This window comes from Larus michahellis, chromosome 4, assembly GCF_964199755.1.
Source record: "Larus michahellis chromosome 4, bLarMic1.1, whole genome shotgun sequence".
In the NCBI taxonomy this organism is placed as follows: Eukaryota; Metazoa; Chordata; class Aves; order Charadriiformes; family Laridae; genus Larus; species Larus michahellis.
The window spans coordinates 17851911-17872510 of record NC_133899.1 but is presented as its reverse complement, the minus strand read 5'-3'; the positions used below and the strand labels follow the sequence as shown (position 1 = coordinate 17872510).

At 33.8% G+C, this 20600-nt stretch overlaps 1 protein-coding gene across 5 annotated transcripts in view; it reads left to right on the top strand.

The window, feature by feature from the left end:
* The window catches only part of RPGRIP1L (RPGRIP1 like), a 76247-nt gene that overhangs the window by 11648 nt on the left and 43999 nt on the right, over nucleotides 1-20600 (top strand). For 4 of the 5 annotated variants that reach the window (XM_074583147.1, XM_074583146.1, XM_074583144.1 and 1 more), the window contains exons 6-10: nucleotides 1640-1783; nucleotides 8012-8117; nucleotides 11841-11987; nucleotides 13188-13261; nucleotides 17284-17423. In XM_074583147.1, coding sequence (XP_074439248.1) covers nucleotides 1640-1783; nucleotides 8012-8117; nucleotides 11841-11987; nucleotides 13188-13261; nucleotides 17284-17423 — 611 coding nt within the window. Of the gene's footprint in view, nucleotides 1-1639; nucleotides 1874-8011; nucleotides 8118-11840; nucleotides 11988-13187; nucleotides 13262-17283; nucleotides 17424-20600 lie in introns of those variants that run through there. The other variant, XR_012586523.1, reaches the window with a different exon arrangement.

Here is a 20600-nt window from a genome sequence, read left to right as displayed (position 1 = left end):
CAGTTGCAGGTTTTAACTGAAATTGAAGCTCAGGAAACTCTTAATAACATCCTTAATGTAGAGACTGCCTGAGAAGAGAGATGTGTTATATAGGCTCTAGAAAAAAAGGTAGGTAACATCTAATTTAAAGATATTGAGGTCTGATTAGAACATTTTTCTTCTCCAAAGTATATAGGAACCTATTATACTTTTTAGACACCTGGTTCTTTAAAAGGTATTTAAAAGTGTTTGTTTCCATAATGATTTACCTAAATCAGATTTGCTGCAATATCCATAAATGCTAAATTTTCAATAAATGGGCAAGCTTAGTGTACAAATATATGAATTAATGTGTAATTACGTATTTTGTGCTTGAAGTTTTGTAAACACAAAGATATAGTGGGATTATAGGAAATAATTTTACAAAAATATTCTTATAAATTATCTTAATAAAGATATTTCAGTTATTTAACAACGTTTAAATTGCACTCCTGCTAGCATCCTGTCTGAGTTTAACCCTTGCTAAACAGTTGAAATTTAAAAAAAAAAAAAATTTGCATCATAATAGAATGTTGTTACTGAAAAAAAAATCTTTAGTAATTTTATAGCAATTGGCCTAGAAAGGGCTATTTGTTCTATAACTATCACTTTTGAAGACTAGGGAAATAAGAGCTATCCATTAAGACTGCCATGAATCTTGGTGATCACAATAGTTTTTCTCCTAACTCTGGTCAAAAACATTGTATTATAATGCAGATAACATTCAAATAGCATTTTTTTTTTGAGAGATTTCAGTCCTCACAAAGGTGGAAAAAATAAGCACAGTTGCTCAAAGTGGTGCACTCAAGCACAAAAGCAAACACATGGCCAAAAAACTCAAGGTACTTTCAGGTCTACAGTAGGTGTTTGAAGTAATGAGGAACTGTAGGTTGTGCATCAAAAGCTTTAGAGTGGAAAACATCATAGATAAATTGTTGCTTATTCTTATTAGAAAAAATGTCATTGGAAATGATATCTGAGATTAACTTGTCAAGAAAATAAAAATCACAAAGTTGTGGCCACTAAAAACATTCATACTCTGATCTCTATTGCTTTCTGCCTTTCTTTTTTTATTGTATTTACTGGATAAATTCCACTGCTAAAGACACATCTGATTTTTTTGCATAAAGTTACCTAACTCAGGATAAAAGCTTAAAATGTGCTCTCACTGCTTTATCCGTTGAAGATCTCATATTCTTTTGATAGCTAGTAATGGTTGTTTCCTTTTCAGAAAACACTTGGTACTAATGGATTAGGAGAAGGGTACATTTAATATAGAGTGTAAGAAACCATAAACAGTATTTTCAGCTAGGTTCTGCTAAATATTATTCAGTCCACATAAACATTTATTTTTAAGAGTATTACGTTGTTTGTGTTATGTTTGATAATGTGTGTGAATTATGTATCTATTTATTGTACCATTCACATCTTTTCATGCGGTGACCTCTAATTATTGTCATAGTAAGTTGAACTCTTAAACCTCTGTTGTGATATATGTCATTAAGAAGCACAAATTTTGCTCAACACTTTTAAAATTTTTGCTCTCTGGAGTATTCCTTTGATTTTTTTCTTTTATTAAATACTTACCTGGTTTTGTAGCGTAAAATGCTTGTACTTACAGGGAGACTGTGATTGAGTCCCAAAGGGAACACATTGAGGAACTAGAACACGCCAAAGAGATACTTGTGAGTCGGCTGAGAAAGAAAGGAAAGGAAATTGAAGAATCTGCCCTACGGCTGAAAAAGCAAGAAACAACAAGCCAAAGGTATTGTGAAAAACAGAAATCTCCATGGTAGAAGCATTAGAAGAGCTATTTCATAATATTTATATATGGCTGTGAAAATTACTTGTTCTGGTAAGAAATATTTGCTTTATTCATTGTTTTCCCTTTGGTGAAACTAAGTCATAAAATGTTTTACCGATTAGCCATGGATAATTCTAACGAAGGAGATTGTTACGATAATAGGTTATTATGTTTTTTACACAAATAAACAAAGAGGTTCATAATTACTATTTTAGAGAATTCATTTCCAGCTGATTCAGATTCAATTGAAGTTCAACTCATTAAATTTTAATCATCTATTATTTCTTCAATATAATTCTTGGAAAATGTTAGATACAGGTCCAAAGTGGATAATTTAATGTTCATTAATACTCATTGATATTTTGGAGTCTACAAACAGTATAAAAATAATGGCCCTGTAAGGGTAGATTAGGAAATTTTTAAAGGAATGGGGTATATCTGTGTAGTGAAACAAAGCCAGACAAACATGCTCGTGGAACGGTTTCACAGTAAAGCCTCTATTAGTTTAATATCTTTTCTTTCTTTCTCTTTCTTTTTCACTTTTGCAAAAATATGTGCAAAATTATATAACTTTGCATATATTTTCCCTCTTTTGACTGTTGCACTTTCAGCCTGTATTGTATTAAGAATCTAAGACGGCATGATCCTGCATTTCTTACTCATTTGATTTCAATGCAAGTTCTACTTGAATGAGAAATAAGTGGTCAGTTCTTTAACTGCCTTTCAAGAGAGGGATCCCGTTATTATGTGTGAGCATTCTTTTGTGCATCAGTGTCGCTACGTAAATAATACATCATAATGTTTGCTATTAAATTATTCACAAAGTCGTAAGTCTCCCCTATTCAGAAGCTCCTTTATATAGTTTAAATAGGTTAAAGAAGTTGTTATAATAAATAATTTCTCAGTCTGTGCCTACAGTGAATTCAGAAAATATTTAAAATATTCTTTCATTATTTGAAAATAATCTGACAGAAATCTCAAAGAACTCCTCTGCTTCATTTTTCTATAGATAAACACTATTCTTTAAGTACAGCAGTCAGAAACTGAACGTAATTTCTGAATTTCATGTCAGCTACCATGTTTCTGTGAAATTTTCAGGAGCTTTAAAGTAAAGATACACTTCAAATTCAGCTAAAAATCCTTAAATAAAATCAGGGTATAAAAAGTAGTGCAGATCGATATTAATTCATGTTTATCAAATTACTTGTATAGAATCCATGATACTTGACCTAAATTACAATCTATGAATTCATGTTTGAAGTTCTGGAATTATTTCCTTTATTTCTTGTTTGAAACTGGATAAAAGATACATGAAGCGTTTAAGAGTTACTGTGTTTGGCTGAAGACACAAGGGAAAGAAATTGAAAAATGTCCACTAGTGCATATCCAGAACAGTGCGAGTTCTATAATTTTGCCACTACTTTGTGGAAGGCTGTTAATCCCCATTTTATATATATATTTTTTTTTAATGCTGAATGAACCAGAGCCAGAACTTAGAGGGATACTGTTCTCTCCAGTTTTAACTGTAACCATAGGTACCTATACCTATTATCTCTAGGAGTTTTTCATTAGCTTTCCTTCTTGGAAGTCTTAAAACTGCTATCTAGAACAGTCTCTATTAGTTGTTTAATTACATAAATAGAGTTATAGGTTCTATATAATTCTTATTTTTAATATTCTTTGCATGGAAAAAACTGTCAATACTGGAATACTGGAGGAAAAATTGGGAATTTGGGTGACTGATAAGGTCATCTTATTTCATCTTTGAAGCTTGTGTGTTTTGAATTTTGGTACAATTGGCAGCTTTTTATTGTGTTTTGTAAGAATACACGTGGCTGTCATCTAGTTATGATACTACCCAAAGACAGTTAATCTGTTGAAATAATTTAAAAACTGTATGGTGCCAAAAGGACATAATAAATGTGCTTCCACCAATGTTTGTGTTGTAGTACCATTTGATCTCAGCCTGGTGTTAACAACATTAGGTTACTTTCAACCTTAAGGAAAACATTCTGCTACATGATTAAGAAATTCTCGTGATTGAAATAACTGTAGTTTCCAAGTAGTGGTGTAGCCACAGTTACTAATCATTGATCCATCAGCGCTAAGGGAGGGAGATTCTAGTTATCCTGAGTCCTATACCCACAAGACATCCTGTTATATTTTAAAGCTGCTTTTGCAGCTTCAATACAGGTTCTATATAGCAACACAAGATACGTAACAGAGCTGATGTCATATGCAGTGTACTCTGTGACATGACTATTGTAACATTGCTGCAATCAATGTTTTTTTTTTCAATATTTCATTAGAAGTTTTTTGGGGATTGTTTCAGGAATATATGTCTGACCTAATTTTAATTTAAGGGAGAAACTTGGCCTGCGGGTTTTTAGACTAAACACATTTTCTTATGTACTTAATTTGACTGCATTTAGCTTCGCTGTTTTTAATTTAAAGATGGCCAAAACCATAACAACGTGTGGTTTGGTGTCTATGATACACAGTACTCACGTTAAAACAGTAAGTCTAAACAATCACATTTTGCAAGCAGCTAGCTTCAAATAACTTAATTGCTCATCATACTTTCCAAAAACATTTTTAAAGCCACCCCAAAATGCATTTGTGAAACAGGTACCTGGGTTTTGCACGTTTGTGGGTTTTTTTGTGTTTTGGTTGGTTGGTCTTTTAATGCAAAAGCTTATTTGCTAGTTAGTTTTTAATTCCTTCAGCATTTTTTGCTGCAACTTGACTTTGGAATTAGACCTATTAAATGTGTGAATTTTTGAACAGGAGTATCATATCTGATGCACATATAACCTCTGTGTTTGCGTTGTAGCATTGCAGACCTAGATTAAAATGTGGAACATGTTAGTCACAATGCATTATCTAAAGGATTTTGATAGACTACAGCATATATAAGAATGCGCTAAATCATGTCTATCATATATATATATACACCATCTCTAGTATAAAAAGAATTTTCATTTTTAACCAGTTTCCTTAAAGATCATGACTTTTTTCATTTATAGATAGGTTTTTAGCCAGGCAAACAAATTTAGAATTTTATATTCATATTTAAATAACCTTAATAACTTAGATGCTAGAGCTATTGATGCAATGTTAATGTTTTGCTTATTGCTGATATACTATCGATTACAACATAAAGGTGCTACTAGAAGGCAAACATAGTTGAGGGGTTTTTTTCTGCCTTTATATTTGACTACCTATAAGGAATAAGAGGTAAAGGAAACAACATAATGTATATCAACATATAATCCTGTTAGTTACTAAGCATTGTAAAATGAGAGGAGTACTGCATATTGATATTTTATTCTGTACTTCCCTGCTTGGGAGTCTGTGCATATATCTTGGCCATTGATGCATTTGGGATTGAAAACCCTTAGCCTAGAAACCTCTTGTTTCTTTTGCCACACAGAGTGTAAGTGATCCTGAGAAATATGGTGATATTTTTTTTACTTGCTTGTTTTTCTTGTTCTGAATGTGAATAGGGAAAGTTTGTGAGCCACGGGTTCAGTTGATAGAATAGTCAGGACTCTCTAAGAGTAGTCTCAATATTGTGTTCATGTCCTGCTCATATGGAAGTAAAGACAAGATGCAAGGGATGTGGTTTAATTAGACCTCAATTTTATTAGCTTAGCCATCTGGGATTTACTGGCATAAATTTGTACAGTGCAGGTCAAGATCCTTTCTTTAATCATTTCCTTCTGGTGTAGGTTGCTATCAGTCCCCCATTCCCACACAGATGGTCCCCAGCCTGTTATTGGGACCCCATTCTATATGCTTTTAATCCAAATGATAAGAGGTCTGGAGAAGAGATTGTCTCTTTGGTGTACTTCAGACATTAACCCCAAACATAATTCTTAGTTTTTTAAAGAGTCACTTTCTCCTAACTTCATTTCCAATTTCAGACTTTTTAATCCAGCTTTAAGATGAGGTTTAGAGTGGAAGAATAAGAGTTCATGTTCCTTATTTTTGCACTTGTGGCAGAAGGCGTGCTAGAGCTAAATCAGTATGCCCGTTAATTCATGTTACTGCCTCTAAAGGGATATCAGTTCCTTTTCTTTTTCTAACTTCTGCTCCAGGCTTACCTCCTTGTCTTCAGTTTCTGTGGCAGAATTTTGGGCTTTTTTGGCAATAGAGAAATATTGAATGAGCTGTCTTAGTACAGCTTTATTCTTATACATTATTTTGTTATTCTTTGAGCAAAATATTATCTATATAAGTGAAAGGTAGCATTGACTTTTATATCAAGTCTGTATATAACCCCTATTATATCAGAATACCTGAGCAGATGTTCTGGGAGCAGAATACATCAACTACGTGGGAGGGAGAAAGCTGTGTAGATAATTAATTTCTATTCTACTGTTTTGTGACTTCATTTATAGAAAAATGAATCTTCCCAACAGAATCATCCTCAATTAACTTTGCCTTACCCACAAAATCTGAAATAATTTTGTTCTTCAACAGCAAGCTTCTTGTTGTGTATTGGATGTTTCTTAGACATATTTTATTTAAATAAATAAATAAAATATTGCAGAAGTACTGTAGAGAAATAGTTTTGTTGTTGTTGTAGCCTATGATGAGAGCTGAGATAGTGATCAATGTAATGCACTAATACGAAATTAATGACACATGCTTTCTGTAGCTAGTAACTTCATGAGATAAATACTCTTAAAATTGTAAGAATTGAAATGATCCCAATAAAAAGTAATTTTCACTTGCGAACTTGAATAATTTACTTCATGATATCAGTACCCCAAACCTGTTTAAATCAAATGCTGTTTCATTTGCTGTTGAAAAAATAGTTAATGTTGATTGTCAGGAGCCATGGGGTTTACATCTGTACATCATAAATTTCACTATCATCTGCTCCTTTTTCTACTTAAAAAGAAAAAAAGGGGAAAAAGAAAAAGCCCCCTGCTTAAAAAAAAAAAAAAAAAAGCCCCCTGCTTAAAAAAAAAAAGCCCCCTGCTTAAAAAAGAAGGGGAAAAAAAAGAAAAAGCCTTTGAAGGCATCAGAGCCTTTTGTTTGATGTGTGGAACAAGATTAATAAAAACGTGCCACTACATTAGCTTTTAAATAGCTAGCACCAGACAGTGCTGCTGTCTATACTCACCACAACTTTAATTTATGTAGATAACATGTTTTAGACACATGATAGTTTTAGCATTGCGTTACGGCTGTTTCTTGCAGAAGATCTCAGGTTTGTGAGTGTGTTTATCTTCTGTGTAAGGACAATTAACTGGGCAATGCCAAAACACAATAGGCTTTGATATTTTACAGAATAAAAGGAAAGTATTTCACGTACTCAGCTGGTTTACAGATGTGTAAGCTTTGTAGTCCATTTTCTTGCTCCAGTATGGCATTGTGACAATTCCTCCAATATGTCTAAAATAGATAAATATTGGAAGAAAAATTACCTTTTCAAATGCTAAAGGTTTATTTTGATTTTATCATATTTTATATTAATAAAAATCAGAATTGGTTTCTTTTTCTGTACTTAAAGAAGCTACGAAAATCAAGGGGTTTAGTTTCACTGCTTGAAGTAAGGGAAAGCATCAGAAATAAATATTTATTTAAATTTTGAATTATTTTAAACATCCTTTCTGTTAAACAATACGTTCTCAAATTAATCTTAGAATTATAACAATATAGAAAAGCTAGATGGATATTAAGTGATTTTCATGTAGTTAAGACACACCCCCAGCTTGTTTGAACACCAGCCAGACTTAAGGTGTTACTTAAGCAGTGCTTAAGGTGTTTCTTAGCAGTGCTGCATACGTTTAAACTCTAAGAGGAAATTGCATAAAATGGTAATCTGCTGGCACCAAATACTTTGGAGGGTGGAAAATGAATAAATGGGAAACAAATCATCTCTTTAGGTATGGGATTGTTTTCTCTTCCTGTCATATATGGTTTGGTACAATAAACAAAGATATCTATGTATTGATTGAAGCTGCTATGTCATCATGCGGTAGAATGTTTATTTACCGAAATGGTGTAATGTGGATTATAGAAGAAGAAATTATTTTGGGTATGTCACACTAAATCTCTCCCAAACGTGTTGTAGAAAGCTGATTTGCAAAGGATTTCAACTTTTCAAGATAAAAATAATAATTCATTTTGTATATTTAAGCTCCTGATGCATTTCTTTTTATTAAAATTTTGAAGGCTAAACATTCGAGACAACGTGGAAATGATCAAGGTCCGGAAACAGCTAGTTGAAAAAAGCAATGCTCTTTCGGCAATGGAAGGAAAACTTCTCCACCTTCAAGAGGTAATTGCAATTTGGTCAGTAACGTTCCTTTACTCTCGTCACATAAGCATGCATAAATGGAAAATAAATATACACAGTTCTTGATTCTGAGTCAATGCTGAGTACGTGAAAATGAACCGCATAATAGGTTCCACCCAAGGTACTCCAAATTTGTAGGGTTTTTTAGTCTTAAAATTAATTTTTTTTTCAGATGGGTCTAGCAGGTCTTAAAGATTTTTGTCTGCAAAGCCATCCCAGACAGATTGTGGAGAATGAACTGAGTTGTCTGGCTGTCTAAAGAGATTTCTGATCATTTAAAAAGAGGGCTTTGACTTAAATGTGCTGACTTACTAAAGAAGAGGTACCAGATCCCCCTCACTTCATCAGTCTTTGATAAAGCTGGGGAGGTTTGTCTGTTCAGAGTTCTGACATTAGGACTTAACTTCTGTTCATAAATTCATGGAAATTTATTTTAGAGGGCTACTGTAAGTAATAGATTTTCTTTATAAAAAGAGCAGTTTTATGAAAATATGTCCAGAACATGGAACTGTATGGCAGATTCTGCATAGGTTTTAGTTATACGGTTTTCTGCTTCTTCCCACATCTATTTGGAGAACTGTATGTGTATACAGACAGTGGTAGCATGAGAACAGCTTAGAAGTGGGAGAGTTCCTGTGAGTAGGAATTCTACCTGCAATAGAGCTTTATGAAGTAGCCTAGCTTTATGAGGTGGAAGCACTAGATATCCTGGTAAACTCTTACTGCTGCCTGCTTCTTGTTACATGAGCATGCTAAATAACACTTGTGCCATTAGATTTATGTTCCATTCCTTTTTTCCTGTGTTTTTCTGCTTCTACGTTTTGCTTTGCTTTGCTTTCCTCCGCCCGCCTTGCTGTATTACCTATATCTCCTCTACCAAAGCAGGTCTTGTGTTAGTAGCTCAAATCTAATTTTTCATAGGGTGAACTATGTAGAATGTAAATTCCCGGGGAGACAGGTTTCACATGGCGATAAGTAAACTGTTCCATTTTAAATCATATGAGACTTTTTGGTAATTTACAGCAAACGTCAAGTGCTTATGCCTGTGTCTTGGCAGCAGCTGAATGGAAACACATGCCTAGGATTCAAACTGGTATTTGAAGACATTGTTTCTGATATTCACAGTGAAAGCTGTATTTTTGAAAAGGATGAGTGTGTTTTCTGTCTCATTCTTTTTTTTTTTTTTGGACAAGTTAATGGATACAACGTTTTTCCCATTTCCAGTCATTTGAATGTTTGAAACATGTCTACTAAATGTGAATAACTGTAAAATCCAAAATTTCTAGTTTAGATGGCACATAAAGTACTTATCAACAGAGCAGTTTTTAATATTTTTTTGTTTACCTTGATGATTTTTATGACTATTGAGTTCATTATCACTTACTTTCAGCTTCTACCAATTGAAACCCATATAATTCCTCCATCTTAATTTTTGAACTTGAGTCAGCCCAAAATGTGAAACCACAGAATGATAAAAGCCTATAATCCTGCTCCATCTAATGATATTGAAGTTTGCTAGCAAACATTTGCAGGACAGTTTTGTTGATAAAGAATTTTAATGTAGCCAGTTAAATGAAGGAATTGTGTAATCTGCTTAGGAGAACAAAGGACCCTGAAACTGTTTGGATTATGTATTTGATCCCATTGGTATATTTATTGCCTTCAGTTACAGACTTAACATTCAGGAGTTCATGATTAGTAACATGAAATGTGCTAACCTGTGCAACTACAATTTAAAATACTGTAGAGAGTTCTTCTCTTGAACAATCGGTACAACAATTTCACATCTATAATTGAGAGCTGTATATGTTCATTTGTACAATATTTCTGGGAGGTATAGATCCCTTTTCTTTAAGTGAGTTATTTCTAATTGACAACAATATCAACGCATGTTTCCCAAAGAAAGAAAATTCCCGACTCAAAATGTTAAACTATAAAATCATCATCCCAATTGTTGCCATCACCTGAGTCTTGGGATGCTCCAGGGAGAGCAGGATAGAAAACAGTTTGGGCATAATGGGAAAAAAAGTGCTGACAGAACACCCAGATGTAGAAGAAAATCCAGTTAAAGGTAGCATTTTGGAGAAAAAAAATAATAATAATGAGGGTGAAGTCACAGTCCCCTTAAAGTTAATGACGAAAGTTTATCCCAAATGGTCAGGAGAGTAGCAGAGACACTGAAGGATTAGAATGAAGTTGAAGCAAGCAGATTTTTGAAGAGGATATTTTTAGTGCTTTTAATGAGATGGTTCAGTAGAATAAATGATTGTTGAATTTGTTTTCAATGGTTTTGGAAATTAAGGAAAGATAAGGACGAAATGGTCTATGAATGGCAGCTTTGCCAAGGTGGTTGTCGGGGTTTCTTCATGTGTAGTGGGTTGAAGTGACATAAGTTACTGAAATGGAAAAGAACTGCAGGAAGAAACCGAGGCTGGGAGATGGAGAAGAGAAGATGAGTTCACCTGGACAGTTGGAAAGGTTAGAGACTGTAAGGATTCTGATTTTGAGGAGAAAGGAACGAAATTTGGAGAGAAATGAAAACTGTAAAAGTTATTTGTAAGGTGTCATTTTTTGAAGTTATTGAAATACAGTTCACAGATATAGGACAGAGGAAGAGGAGCACTGAAGAAAGATTGTTAAAAATTGATGAGCAATATACTTCATTATCTCTTTGAAATAAGACTGACTCCTAATATTGTTTATTCTCTGTGTTATTTTTCCTTATGGAGAAATGAGATATAAGAGACTGAAAATCAGGTTGGTGATTGAGTTTTCTGTGGGTTTTTTGTTTTTCTCGGATATTCAGACTGCATGTGAACCTAAACAAATTGTAGAGGGTTCATGTTCAGCTTCTCCATTTAACTACTTTGTAGGATTATTATATGGAATACATGAAGCTAACTTTTCTTTGTCTACAATCATTAAACATTATCTATACTCATACTTGTATTTGACATAAATTTTCATATACTCATTTTATTAAACAGGAGACTGGCTTTTGGGCTGTTTTGTTTCAAGTCATACTTTGAATGTGATGTACATGGAAATTCTTAATGATTGAGGCTTTATTAAAGCATTGTGGAATTTAGAGAGTGTAATATTAACTAATATTCTGGAAATAGAGGTTCTATCAGCATCATCCATTTAATATTAAAATTGGTTAAATGTGCCTTAATATAATCCATTGAAGTAAATTAAAATGTAAAAGAAATCATAAGTCCCTCGTTAAATTACTGCTAGCGGGGAAATAGAACTGAATGCATTAGGATTATGAAACAATTATATATCTACAATTAAGGGTTAACAGATCTGTGGCAAATTCTGTGATTAACATAACTGTGGTCAACATCCATTTTTGCTTGCTACTGCAGTGTTTTTGGTCAGCATGTCTAACCACTGTAACCACAGCAAAATCTTTTAATTGCTTAACAGATGTATTTCTTGGTTGTTTTCATGACTGAACTGAGGGTTTGATGTTCATGAGAGCAAGAAGAATGCCACCTTTTCCTGGCCGTCTGTAATGAAAGTTGCTTTCAGTTACTTAGTTCAAGAGTGTCTCCTGTTGACCACATTGAGAATATACATTCAATACTGCCATAAGAGACCACTGGTTGAAAATGCAGAGAGCCATAACATTCTACTAAGTGTGATTTATTTAAAATTTTTTTCTGGATTTTTTCTTCCTTCCTACCTTCCTTTTCATAGAACCAAAAGAACTTGAAGATGAGCCATGATGCTTTAATAGCAAAAGGTGACGAACTGAACCTACAGCTTAAAGAGGAGCGGTTAAAGTGCCTCCATCTTGAAAAAGAATTGCAATCAGTGACTATTTCAAACCAAAGGACAGAGGAGGTGAGATTGTGTTGAAGAAAGCTAGAATCTGCTTTAGGTAGTACACATAGATAAGGGAAAAGTTAATGATATACCTTTTAATTGTGGAGATGTTAATAGACCTTTCAAACACATTTAGAAGACTGACCTGATAATATATACTTTTATCCCATTAAAAAGAAAATCCTGTGGCTGCAGCTTGTATTTCATAGAATCATAAACCATACCTGGTCTCCGTGCCACGGAGTCACTGCATCAGTGTTTGGATAATATTTAAGGTTAAAGCATAGGATTTCACGTCAAGTCTGATACTAAACAAGTAGTTTGTTAACCAGAAAAAAATCATACTATTTGATTTATTGATCACGTATTGCTAGTTTTTCAGTATTATTTCAACCTGATTTGATTACAGTACAGTGCAGTATTACATCTTACTCAGCCGTTCAAATCAGTTGCGTCTATATCTTTTTCTAGTGACTCTTAAAGACAAGTCTCATCACAACAGTCACCCACATATAGGGTTAAAAATCAAGTGTTTTATCCCTCATTCTCTTCAATATATGAGTAAGAGTCTACAAACTTACTTGTTTTTTCTTTCATTTTGTAGCAACTTTAGTTTTACTGCCTGGCTTACCTGTTTTGAAAGTATTTTGTGTGAACCAAGTTTATCAAGATTACCTCACTGATATTTCTCCCAAACCTTTGAACTATTATAATGCATGTAGGATATATCTTCTGGGTTAAAGCATTTCTTATCTTTGAAACCATATCCTGCTTTAAGGAGTATTTTGAAAGCAAGGACTTGTTGTTTCTTTAAGGTCAATTAAAAAAATATTTACAGGAGCCATTAACTAGCTAATACTAATACTCACAAAAATGGAAATAAAAACTTTTAATGCTATAGATTTTTTTGGTTAGGTGGGTTTTGGTTTGTTTTGTTTGGGTTTTTTTGCATAAGGCAGAATGTGATTAGATACTGTAGTTCAACTGTGACATGCTAGTCTCAGCTTCATATAAACAACATGAAAAAGACTCTCTGGGCCAAACGTAAATCCATGTGGTGAAAAAAAGTGTTATTTTGAAACTTCTAATGGACCGTTGCATAAAAAGAACAAAGAAAAGCCTGACAGCGCCTACAAATCGTTATCTAATTGTCTTTATGCATTCATTGTAATTTCCTTTTGTGCTGTGCATTGCTTGAAACTTCCTTCTTCATTTTAGTTACAGGAAAGAATAAATGATCTAGAAAAAGAGAAGGAACTCTTGAAGGAAAACTATGATAAACTGTATAACAGGTAAGTTATGGTTTCCATATATATAAAACTTGAGTCCTGTCCCGTTTAATAGGTGTTCATATACTGTGTGCTTGAATGTGCATATACATATTGTGGGTGCACACATGTAAATATATTTGGGCTACTGTTCATCATATCAGTAAGTGTGTATGGAAACATTTATTGTCTCCTACTGGTATTTCATCTGTTCTGTTGAAACAGAGTAGCTTCCATACTTGTTCTAATACTCATGAAATAGTAGATTACTTTTTTAAAAAATCTAATTAAAAAATAAGTAGAAGTCACTTTATTTTGAACATCAACACAAAAAGTTCTTATTTGAATTTTTAATAATTTTTTAGGGGGTTCGTTGAAAGAAGAATACACCTAGGTAGACTTATATTCCTTTGGGTTTATTTTATTTTATTTGTGGAAAAATGGCATTTGTACTTTTTATACTTCTTAGTGGACCTATATAACACCTCGTATTTGACAGCTTCTCCAGTGTTTATTTTTGAGGGGTGGTTTGTTTATTTTGGTAACAGCTACCATTTCACTTGTACTGATTCTGCTTGAAGTTTTTGTATATGCTCATGTAAGTTTTTACAAAGGTTCCTATGCATAATAAGTTGTATAAATTGTATCAGCAGTGCTTAGAATGGAAATGAAAATACATCGCCAGATATGATTCAGAAATTCTCTGGTACAGGAAAGAAATAATTATAGTCAATCAACACAAGCATATTAAAGGAAAAAATTACCTTCAAATGAACTTTTCTTTTTACTGTGAAACCATGTGGTCTTTTACACTGAAGAGGGTTAGAAAATAAATTTCCCAGAGCTAATAGTTGCCTCAGAAAGTAGGTAAAATGCATGAAGTTTTTTCTCATATCAAAATTATTTATCCTTTTAAATTTTGTTTGGTTTGTCAGTGTGATGTCTGTCAAAAAAAATACCACTGAGTAAACACAATGTAAGTGATGTCAAATGTTGTTTATAGTATTAGTACAAAATGTGTTATACTTTTTGTACTTTCTACGGTGAAATTAAAAAATATAGTAGCAAAAAAACTGTGAGTACCAATAGCTTAAAACGTTATTTTTTTTATGTATGAGATTTAACAGTTTTATAATCACAATATTTAGAGTTTGTACAGGGGTAGTTGGTCAGTTGTCTCTTACTTAAGTTCATTGGAGATTCCTCCAAAGCCTGATCATGTTATAAATATTTCTGAGTATGATTATTTTTTCTACTCTATGGAGAGAAATAGCTCTTACTAACAAATCAACTTACAACCTTGGCTTGAAGTTTTCTGTTCTATTTAAATCATAGTGGGTTAACTTAAAAAGATGTTTAACAATATAAATGTAAATATGGTTCTCTCATATCCCAGGAATCTGCAATATGCTTTTCCCTAAAATGAACTTTCTTTCCATACGCTCCCATTTAAACTTTGATTAATATTTCATTCATTCCATGTTACTATATAAGTAACAAGAAATTAGAAAGATAAATGGATCATTTCGTTTTAACTACTGTTTAATGGCAAACTTCTCTTGTTGCTCACTTGAACAATGCAAGCTTACTACAGTTTATCTCTTGCTAGGAGTGGGTAGGCCAGTGCCCACAAGTGCTAGGTAATTAATAAATATTTTTTCTTTTTTTAATGAGGATGAGAAACAAAAACACATTCTTTGCTAATGTTATTTTTTTATGAATTCATTTGAAGTTGATGGGAATTTTGCCAAAGCCAAGACTGCAGAACTGGATCTGAAAAGTTTATAAAGAACAAGTATGAATTTGTCAGTTGACTCTTATTATTTAGTCAGTAGCCAAGAAAACAATTCGTTTGGAAAAAAGGTTTGGAGGAATTGTTTTCATATGACCTTGTAATGCAAATCTAGCAATGCTTAAACTCCCTCCAAAGGAAACGGTGCCAGATGTGGTTGACCATTTATAGTTACCCAGATGGCTCCAACTCCAGTGAAGTACAGTAAATGTGAAAGAAAGTCCACATGAATTCAAGTAAAAGTAATCTTAAAATTCAAAGGAAGGAACTGACAGAAGTGGACTCAATTCAAACTGACATAAACATTAGCATTATATAGGCTTGGATAAAACCTGTCTTCTAAATTGTTCTTTGTTTGAACATCTAAATTCTGAATTACTATCATAGTAACTGTTAATGATTTTTCTACCAGCACAGTCTTTTGAGAAACGGAAATAATGTGTAGCTACAATCTTTATGTGAAGTAATTGTACCTAAAAATAACGAATGCACATATAACTAGATATCATGCTCATTTAAACTTGAAAATGTTTTCAGAAAGGTGAAAACTAAGAGTATTTGATGTCTTCTCTTGCTAAGATGTATTCTTTCCTTATGGGAGCCAATCAAACTTTGAAGAGTGGTAAATCTAAGCAGTTATAGAACACATTGTGTCTCTTCTGTACCTATGCAGTATTATGGAAATTATTGTGGGTTCCATGCATTAGATTCCTGCATATTATCTTCAAAATTACAGCAGAGTTAAGTATATGTTGCTGTAGGATTTAGAAACATTGCTTAAGTTCATGCATGCTATAAAAGACCCTCTATCACACTGTAAGATGGTATATGCCTAGAGAACTGTATAAATAGGTGAGATAGATATAGTATAAAAAAAGACGAGAGAGAGAGAACTGTTTCTATCAAGGTCAGAAATCAAGAATATAAACTCTTGCCGTGTACTTCAGAGTCTACGCTTCTTGCTATATTTTTTTGTCTTTAATCTTAAGGTCGTTCTTCAAATATATTAGATATAGATATGTACTCAGAACCACTTTGTTTAGTCGTAGCCATCAAAACAGGCAGTTCTCTTTCAGTTGGCATATACAGTCTTCAAAGCTATGAGGGCTGTCCCTTCTGTGATACTTCTCCACTATGTTTCTTTGGTTGAGGCTTTTGTTACATACATATCTGGGAGAGACAGATTGATGAATAGATATCAGAAGATTTTTAAATACGTTTATAGATGTAAAAAATAACTTTTTTAACTGGTGAGCTTCGCTAAGGTGAAGAGTTCAGGAACTGACTCTTTTGTTTAAAAAAACCACCACACCTACTATTTCTGATTTTTCACAGAATACAAAAGTGAATAAACTGGTTTATGATTGGTTAAGATGAAGGATGTTTTTTCCAGTCAATGAGAATGCAAGTATTGAATAATAATAATAATATGAAGACCGTAGTACTCAAGTCTAAATGAGATGAAAGCACATTGCATTGCTTTGTCTTTTTGCCTACTAGGAATTATACTGTAAATTATATAACGTACTTGATTTTGTTTCAATCTGAGTTACACATTTTCTTGTGGTTTCAGCAGTTCTGGTTCTGTGTCCATGCAATCCTTATTGCACGTAGATTGGTAGTTTACAAGTAAATAATCTGTTACAGGCAAAATAGTTATTCTAATTTCTTTGCCCACCTCTGTTTTTGATTTCTTAAAGTAGGAGAAAGATTATATTATATTATATGTGCTTCTTAATCAGTATCAGAATTGTTGTTTTACAGTATGACAAAACTGTTGTCACTTTGCGGTCAACATTTCTTTGAATGGGCAACTGACTTTAGGCTCTGCGTGTTTCACAGATTTAAAAGAAATCAGGTGGGTGATCCCAGCTCTCTACATTGAGAGGTTTTGTATGCGGAAAGAATGGTTTTGTCAGTTGTCAGTTACTGAGGTTTGGAGTTGTGGATTACTCTGGGATATGCATCTGAATTCCTTTTCTACTCCCACAAATGTTGCATGCTGCCAACTTTTCTGACTTTGGAGCTCTAAATTAAGGCCAGTTCCTTTGCTCATCCCACAAACTCTTTCATGTTTTTTAACCGCAGCCTGAGAAAGGCGCCTCGGTTTCAACAGCAGCAGACCAGCATATGTTTACTTAATTCCTAAGACATGATGACAGTGGTCTCTGTGCCACTAAAAGCTTTTTTCTTTATTATTTTCTGTTCAAGCTGATTTCTAAAAGTTTTTCACATGCCACATGTTTTATTGCAGTGTCTTCAGTGTGACCCATGAACAGCAATGGATGTTAAAGGAACAGCAACTGAAACTGCAAATTGCTGAACTAGAGACTGCTATCAAGTCTGATTTAGCAGACAAAAATGAAATCCTTGAGAAGATCAAAGCAGAAAGAGGTATATTTCTGAAATAACTATCATTTTCTTCTGATGTGAGATTCTCTTGTGTTGGAGTTCAGGTATATTGCCCAGACTTTTAAACGTACGTTTGAACAATACGCTTAAGTTAGGACTAGCTATTAAGTACAAAAATTGACCCAATACAGGTTATGTGCTGAATGAAGATCCCATAACTCCAGCTGCATTCATTCTTCATCTGTTGCATTAGTATTTACTGTTTATTCTGTATGTCTCTTCTCCTTTACATTGAAAATTCTGATGGAAAAGAGGACCGTCAGACACTCTCTGGAATTATAAACTGCTATTCTAATTTTATTTACTGTACGAAGTTACCTGAAGCTACGTAGGCCTTTGAAGATGGTTGATTGTCTTTCGACTTTATGAATTCAGATTTTTTTAATATTTTCATTATACTCTAATTTTTATTTACAGTACAAATAATTTACAATAATACAGTTTTCTTCCAATCTGCTGAACAGATTCTTTCATACGTGTTTCTCTCATGCTGTAGGACAACTTCTCAGTGAATCTTTAAGACCTTGCAACCTTTTATTTTTTTATCTCAATACTGTAGTATACTGTGGCAACATAAAGTTTACAAAGCAAGAGCACTGGGAGGAAGTAAACTAAATATTTTTAGAATTGATTCCTCAAGTCTGTATTTTTAAAAGGTGTATTTCTGTGAACAATATAATGGAATGAAGAGGGCCAACTTGTGATTAATTCTTCTTATGACTATGGCTCGAGTTCAGCATATGCTTACCATTAAGATGCTGAGTAGCTCTGCTTACTTCAAATACCAGATGAAACACTTTATTTGACCACAGCGCTTGCAAAATCAGCCTTAAGTGATACTAAAATAAATAAGATACCTTAAGCTACAATAATATGAAGTTATGACATATTGACAGTCAGAGACAGTTAATGACAATTTGATTATGCAATGCAAAATTTCAAGTGATATTAAGAGCATGAAAATGTTATAGGCCATACTATTACTTGGTTAAGTTGAATGTGGAAAATCAGGCAACACCTTCCGTCATCTATCCTTCCTCTGGGCATTATGTTTAAGTGGCAATTCTTTACCACCCCTTCCCCAGATTGGCACTTAAAAGCTTGTTGTCCTTAAAGTAACTTACTTAAAAGTAACCTGGATCAACGGGTTACTACACTTTGTTTCTACTGAATTGAACTTTCTGCAGCTTGAGTAGATGTTGTAATACCCTTCAAGGCCTGTCTGTGTATCTAGGATTTGATGACAGCTTCTTGTCTTTGATAAAACTTAGGCAGTATACGTTTTTTCAATCACATGCTTCAGAGTACATGCCTTTGCTGCACATCCCTTTTTTAAGTTCAGCAGAAGAACTGAAGTACGGTTTGTCTTAACCTACTGCCTGGAACTGGTGTAGGAAAAGTGTCTTGTCTACCCTTTGTAGACTGGCGTATGAATCTCTTTTCAAAACTTCTTTTCCAGGGCTAAGAAAGATGTTAAAATAAATGAAGTCTTGAAAATTCTTGATGCTACATAAGACTAACATCATCTTGCCTTTTTCCATGTCCTTCTTCAGTATTTCTCTTTTAGAGTGATCACATAATTTGGATTTGAATTTTTTAGTATTATTTTTCTGTCCGTAACTTCATAGTGTGTTCTGTAATACTTCGAATAAACACATTTAGGCAGAAAACAGAGTAACTTGTTTCACATTTTGACTATGTTTGTCGTCCCCCCTCCTTTTTTTAAGAATATAGTTTATTCTTGTGTCTCTTCTGTCTTTGATATCTCCCAGATTCTCAGTCATAAATTACAATAGCAGTTTGGTTCATGTTGATTTTATCTTCCTGACAGTGTTGTTTCATGCGAGTCTCAGAAGGCTGAGATTAACTAATACAAAATCTAACTTGAAACAATTACTGTAGCAAGGATTGGTGTGATTTATCTCATAAATTCATAGTGTATGTCTTTACTTGGTGATACTTATGCCTAAATAATTTCATTTTTCATTAATATAATCTCAGTCTCATGCCTTGCAGCATTTGTTGCTCATAGTTATAGTACTGTTTCCACAGGTACACTGTTTACTAACTGAAGTTTTTTTACAGTTGTCTTAATGGACAAATATTCCATGTCAGTAAAAATTGACATGTGAAATATACAAGTAAAAGTTATATTTTCCTCCCTAAATAGTTTTTCTGTCTATAAAACTACCCCAAAACATCAGCATAAATACAGTCCAGTTTTATCCCATGAGCTAACAAAGAAGGCAATGCTGTTGCCCTAGATTGGACCTAGGCAAATAGAGCGTTTGGCAAGGACGAGGGGGAGGATAGATGCTCTTGTACACGATGGTGGGTAGATTATGGGATAGTAAGCAAAATAGGTCTCAGTTGGCTTCGAAGTATGTACTTTTTCTTTACAGGGAAAGATAGTGATGGTTTTCTTTTCTTCTCCCCTGCAGTTGTACCTGGCTAGTACTAGTTGGTCTGTAAGAACTTTCTGTGAATTTATGTAGGAGGTGAACAAATGTGGAGGCTTTTGCTGATTAAGAGTCTAATTATTTTCGTGTTTTGTGAATAATGTGGAAGACACCTGTGTAAGTTTATTTAAATTCTGATTTTGAATATGGCATATATTGGCACAATATGTATCTTGGTTACAGCCAAGAGAGGGAATTATTGTACAGTCCCTTAGGTGTTTTATAAAGCCCTTACAAACACAGAGAGCCATCTGCAAATCTGTCATCTGCTTCCACTCGTGGCTCTGTAGTCTTTCACACGAGCTGCTGTGGCAGTGTTTTCCCAGTCCTTTGGGGAAGCTTTTTTCTCTCTTTCTTGTGCTGTTACTGTCATAGCCTTGCCACTGAAAACCCTGATGTTATTGTGATGATGTGTTCTTGTGGGATCTGGTCACCAATGGTGTGAGAATCGCCTCTTCTCTCCCCCCTCTCCTTCCCCTTCAGTTGCAGGGTTTGGGTTAAATTAGGGGAAGCAAGCTAAGCAGCAGCACCAACCCTGATCCAAGTGCGCTCCAGTCAGTGCTGATAGTATTATAAGTGGAAACAAACAACAGAGAGTTTGAGTGGTTCCTGATGAAAAACAGTGTAGTTATATGGGAAAACTGACTGGCAGGACCCTCCTGTCACTTCTGTTCCCTAAAGGCTGTTGCGGAAGTATTCC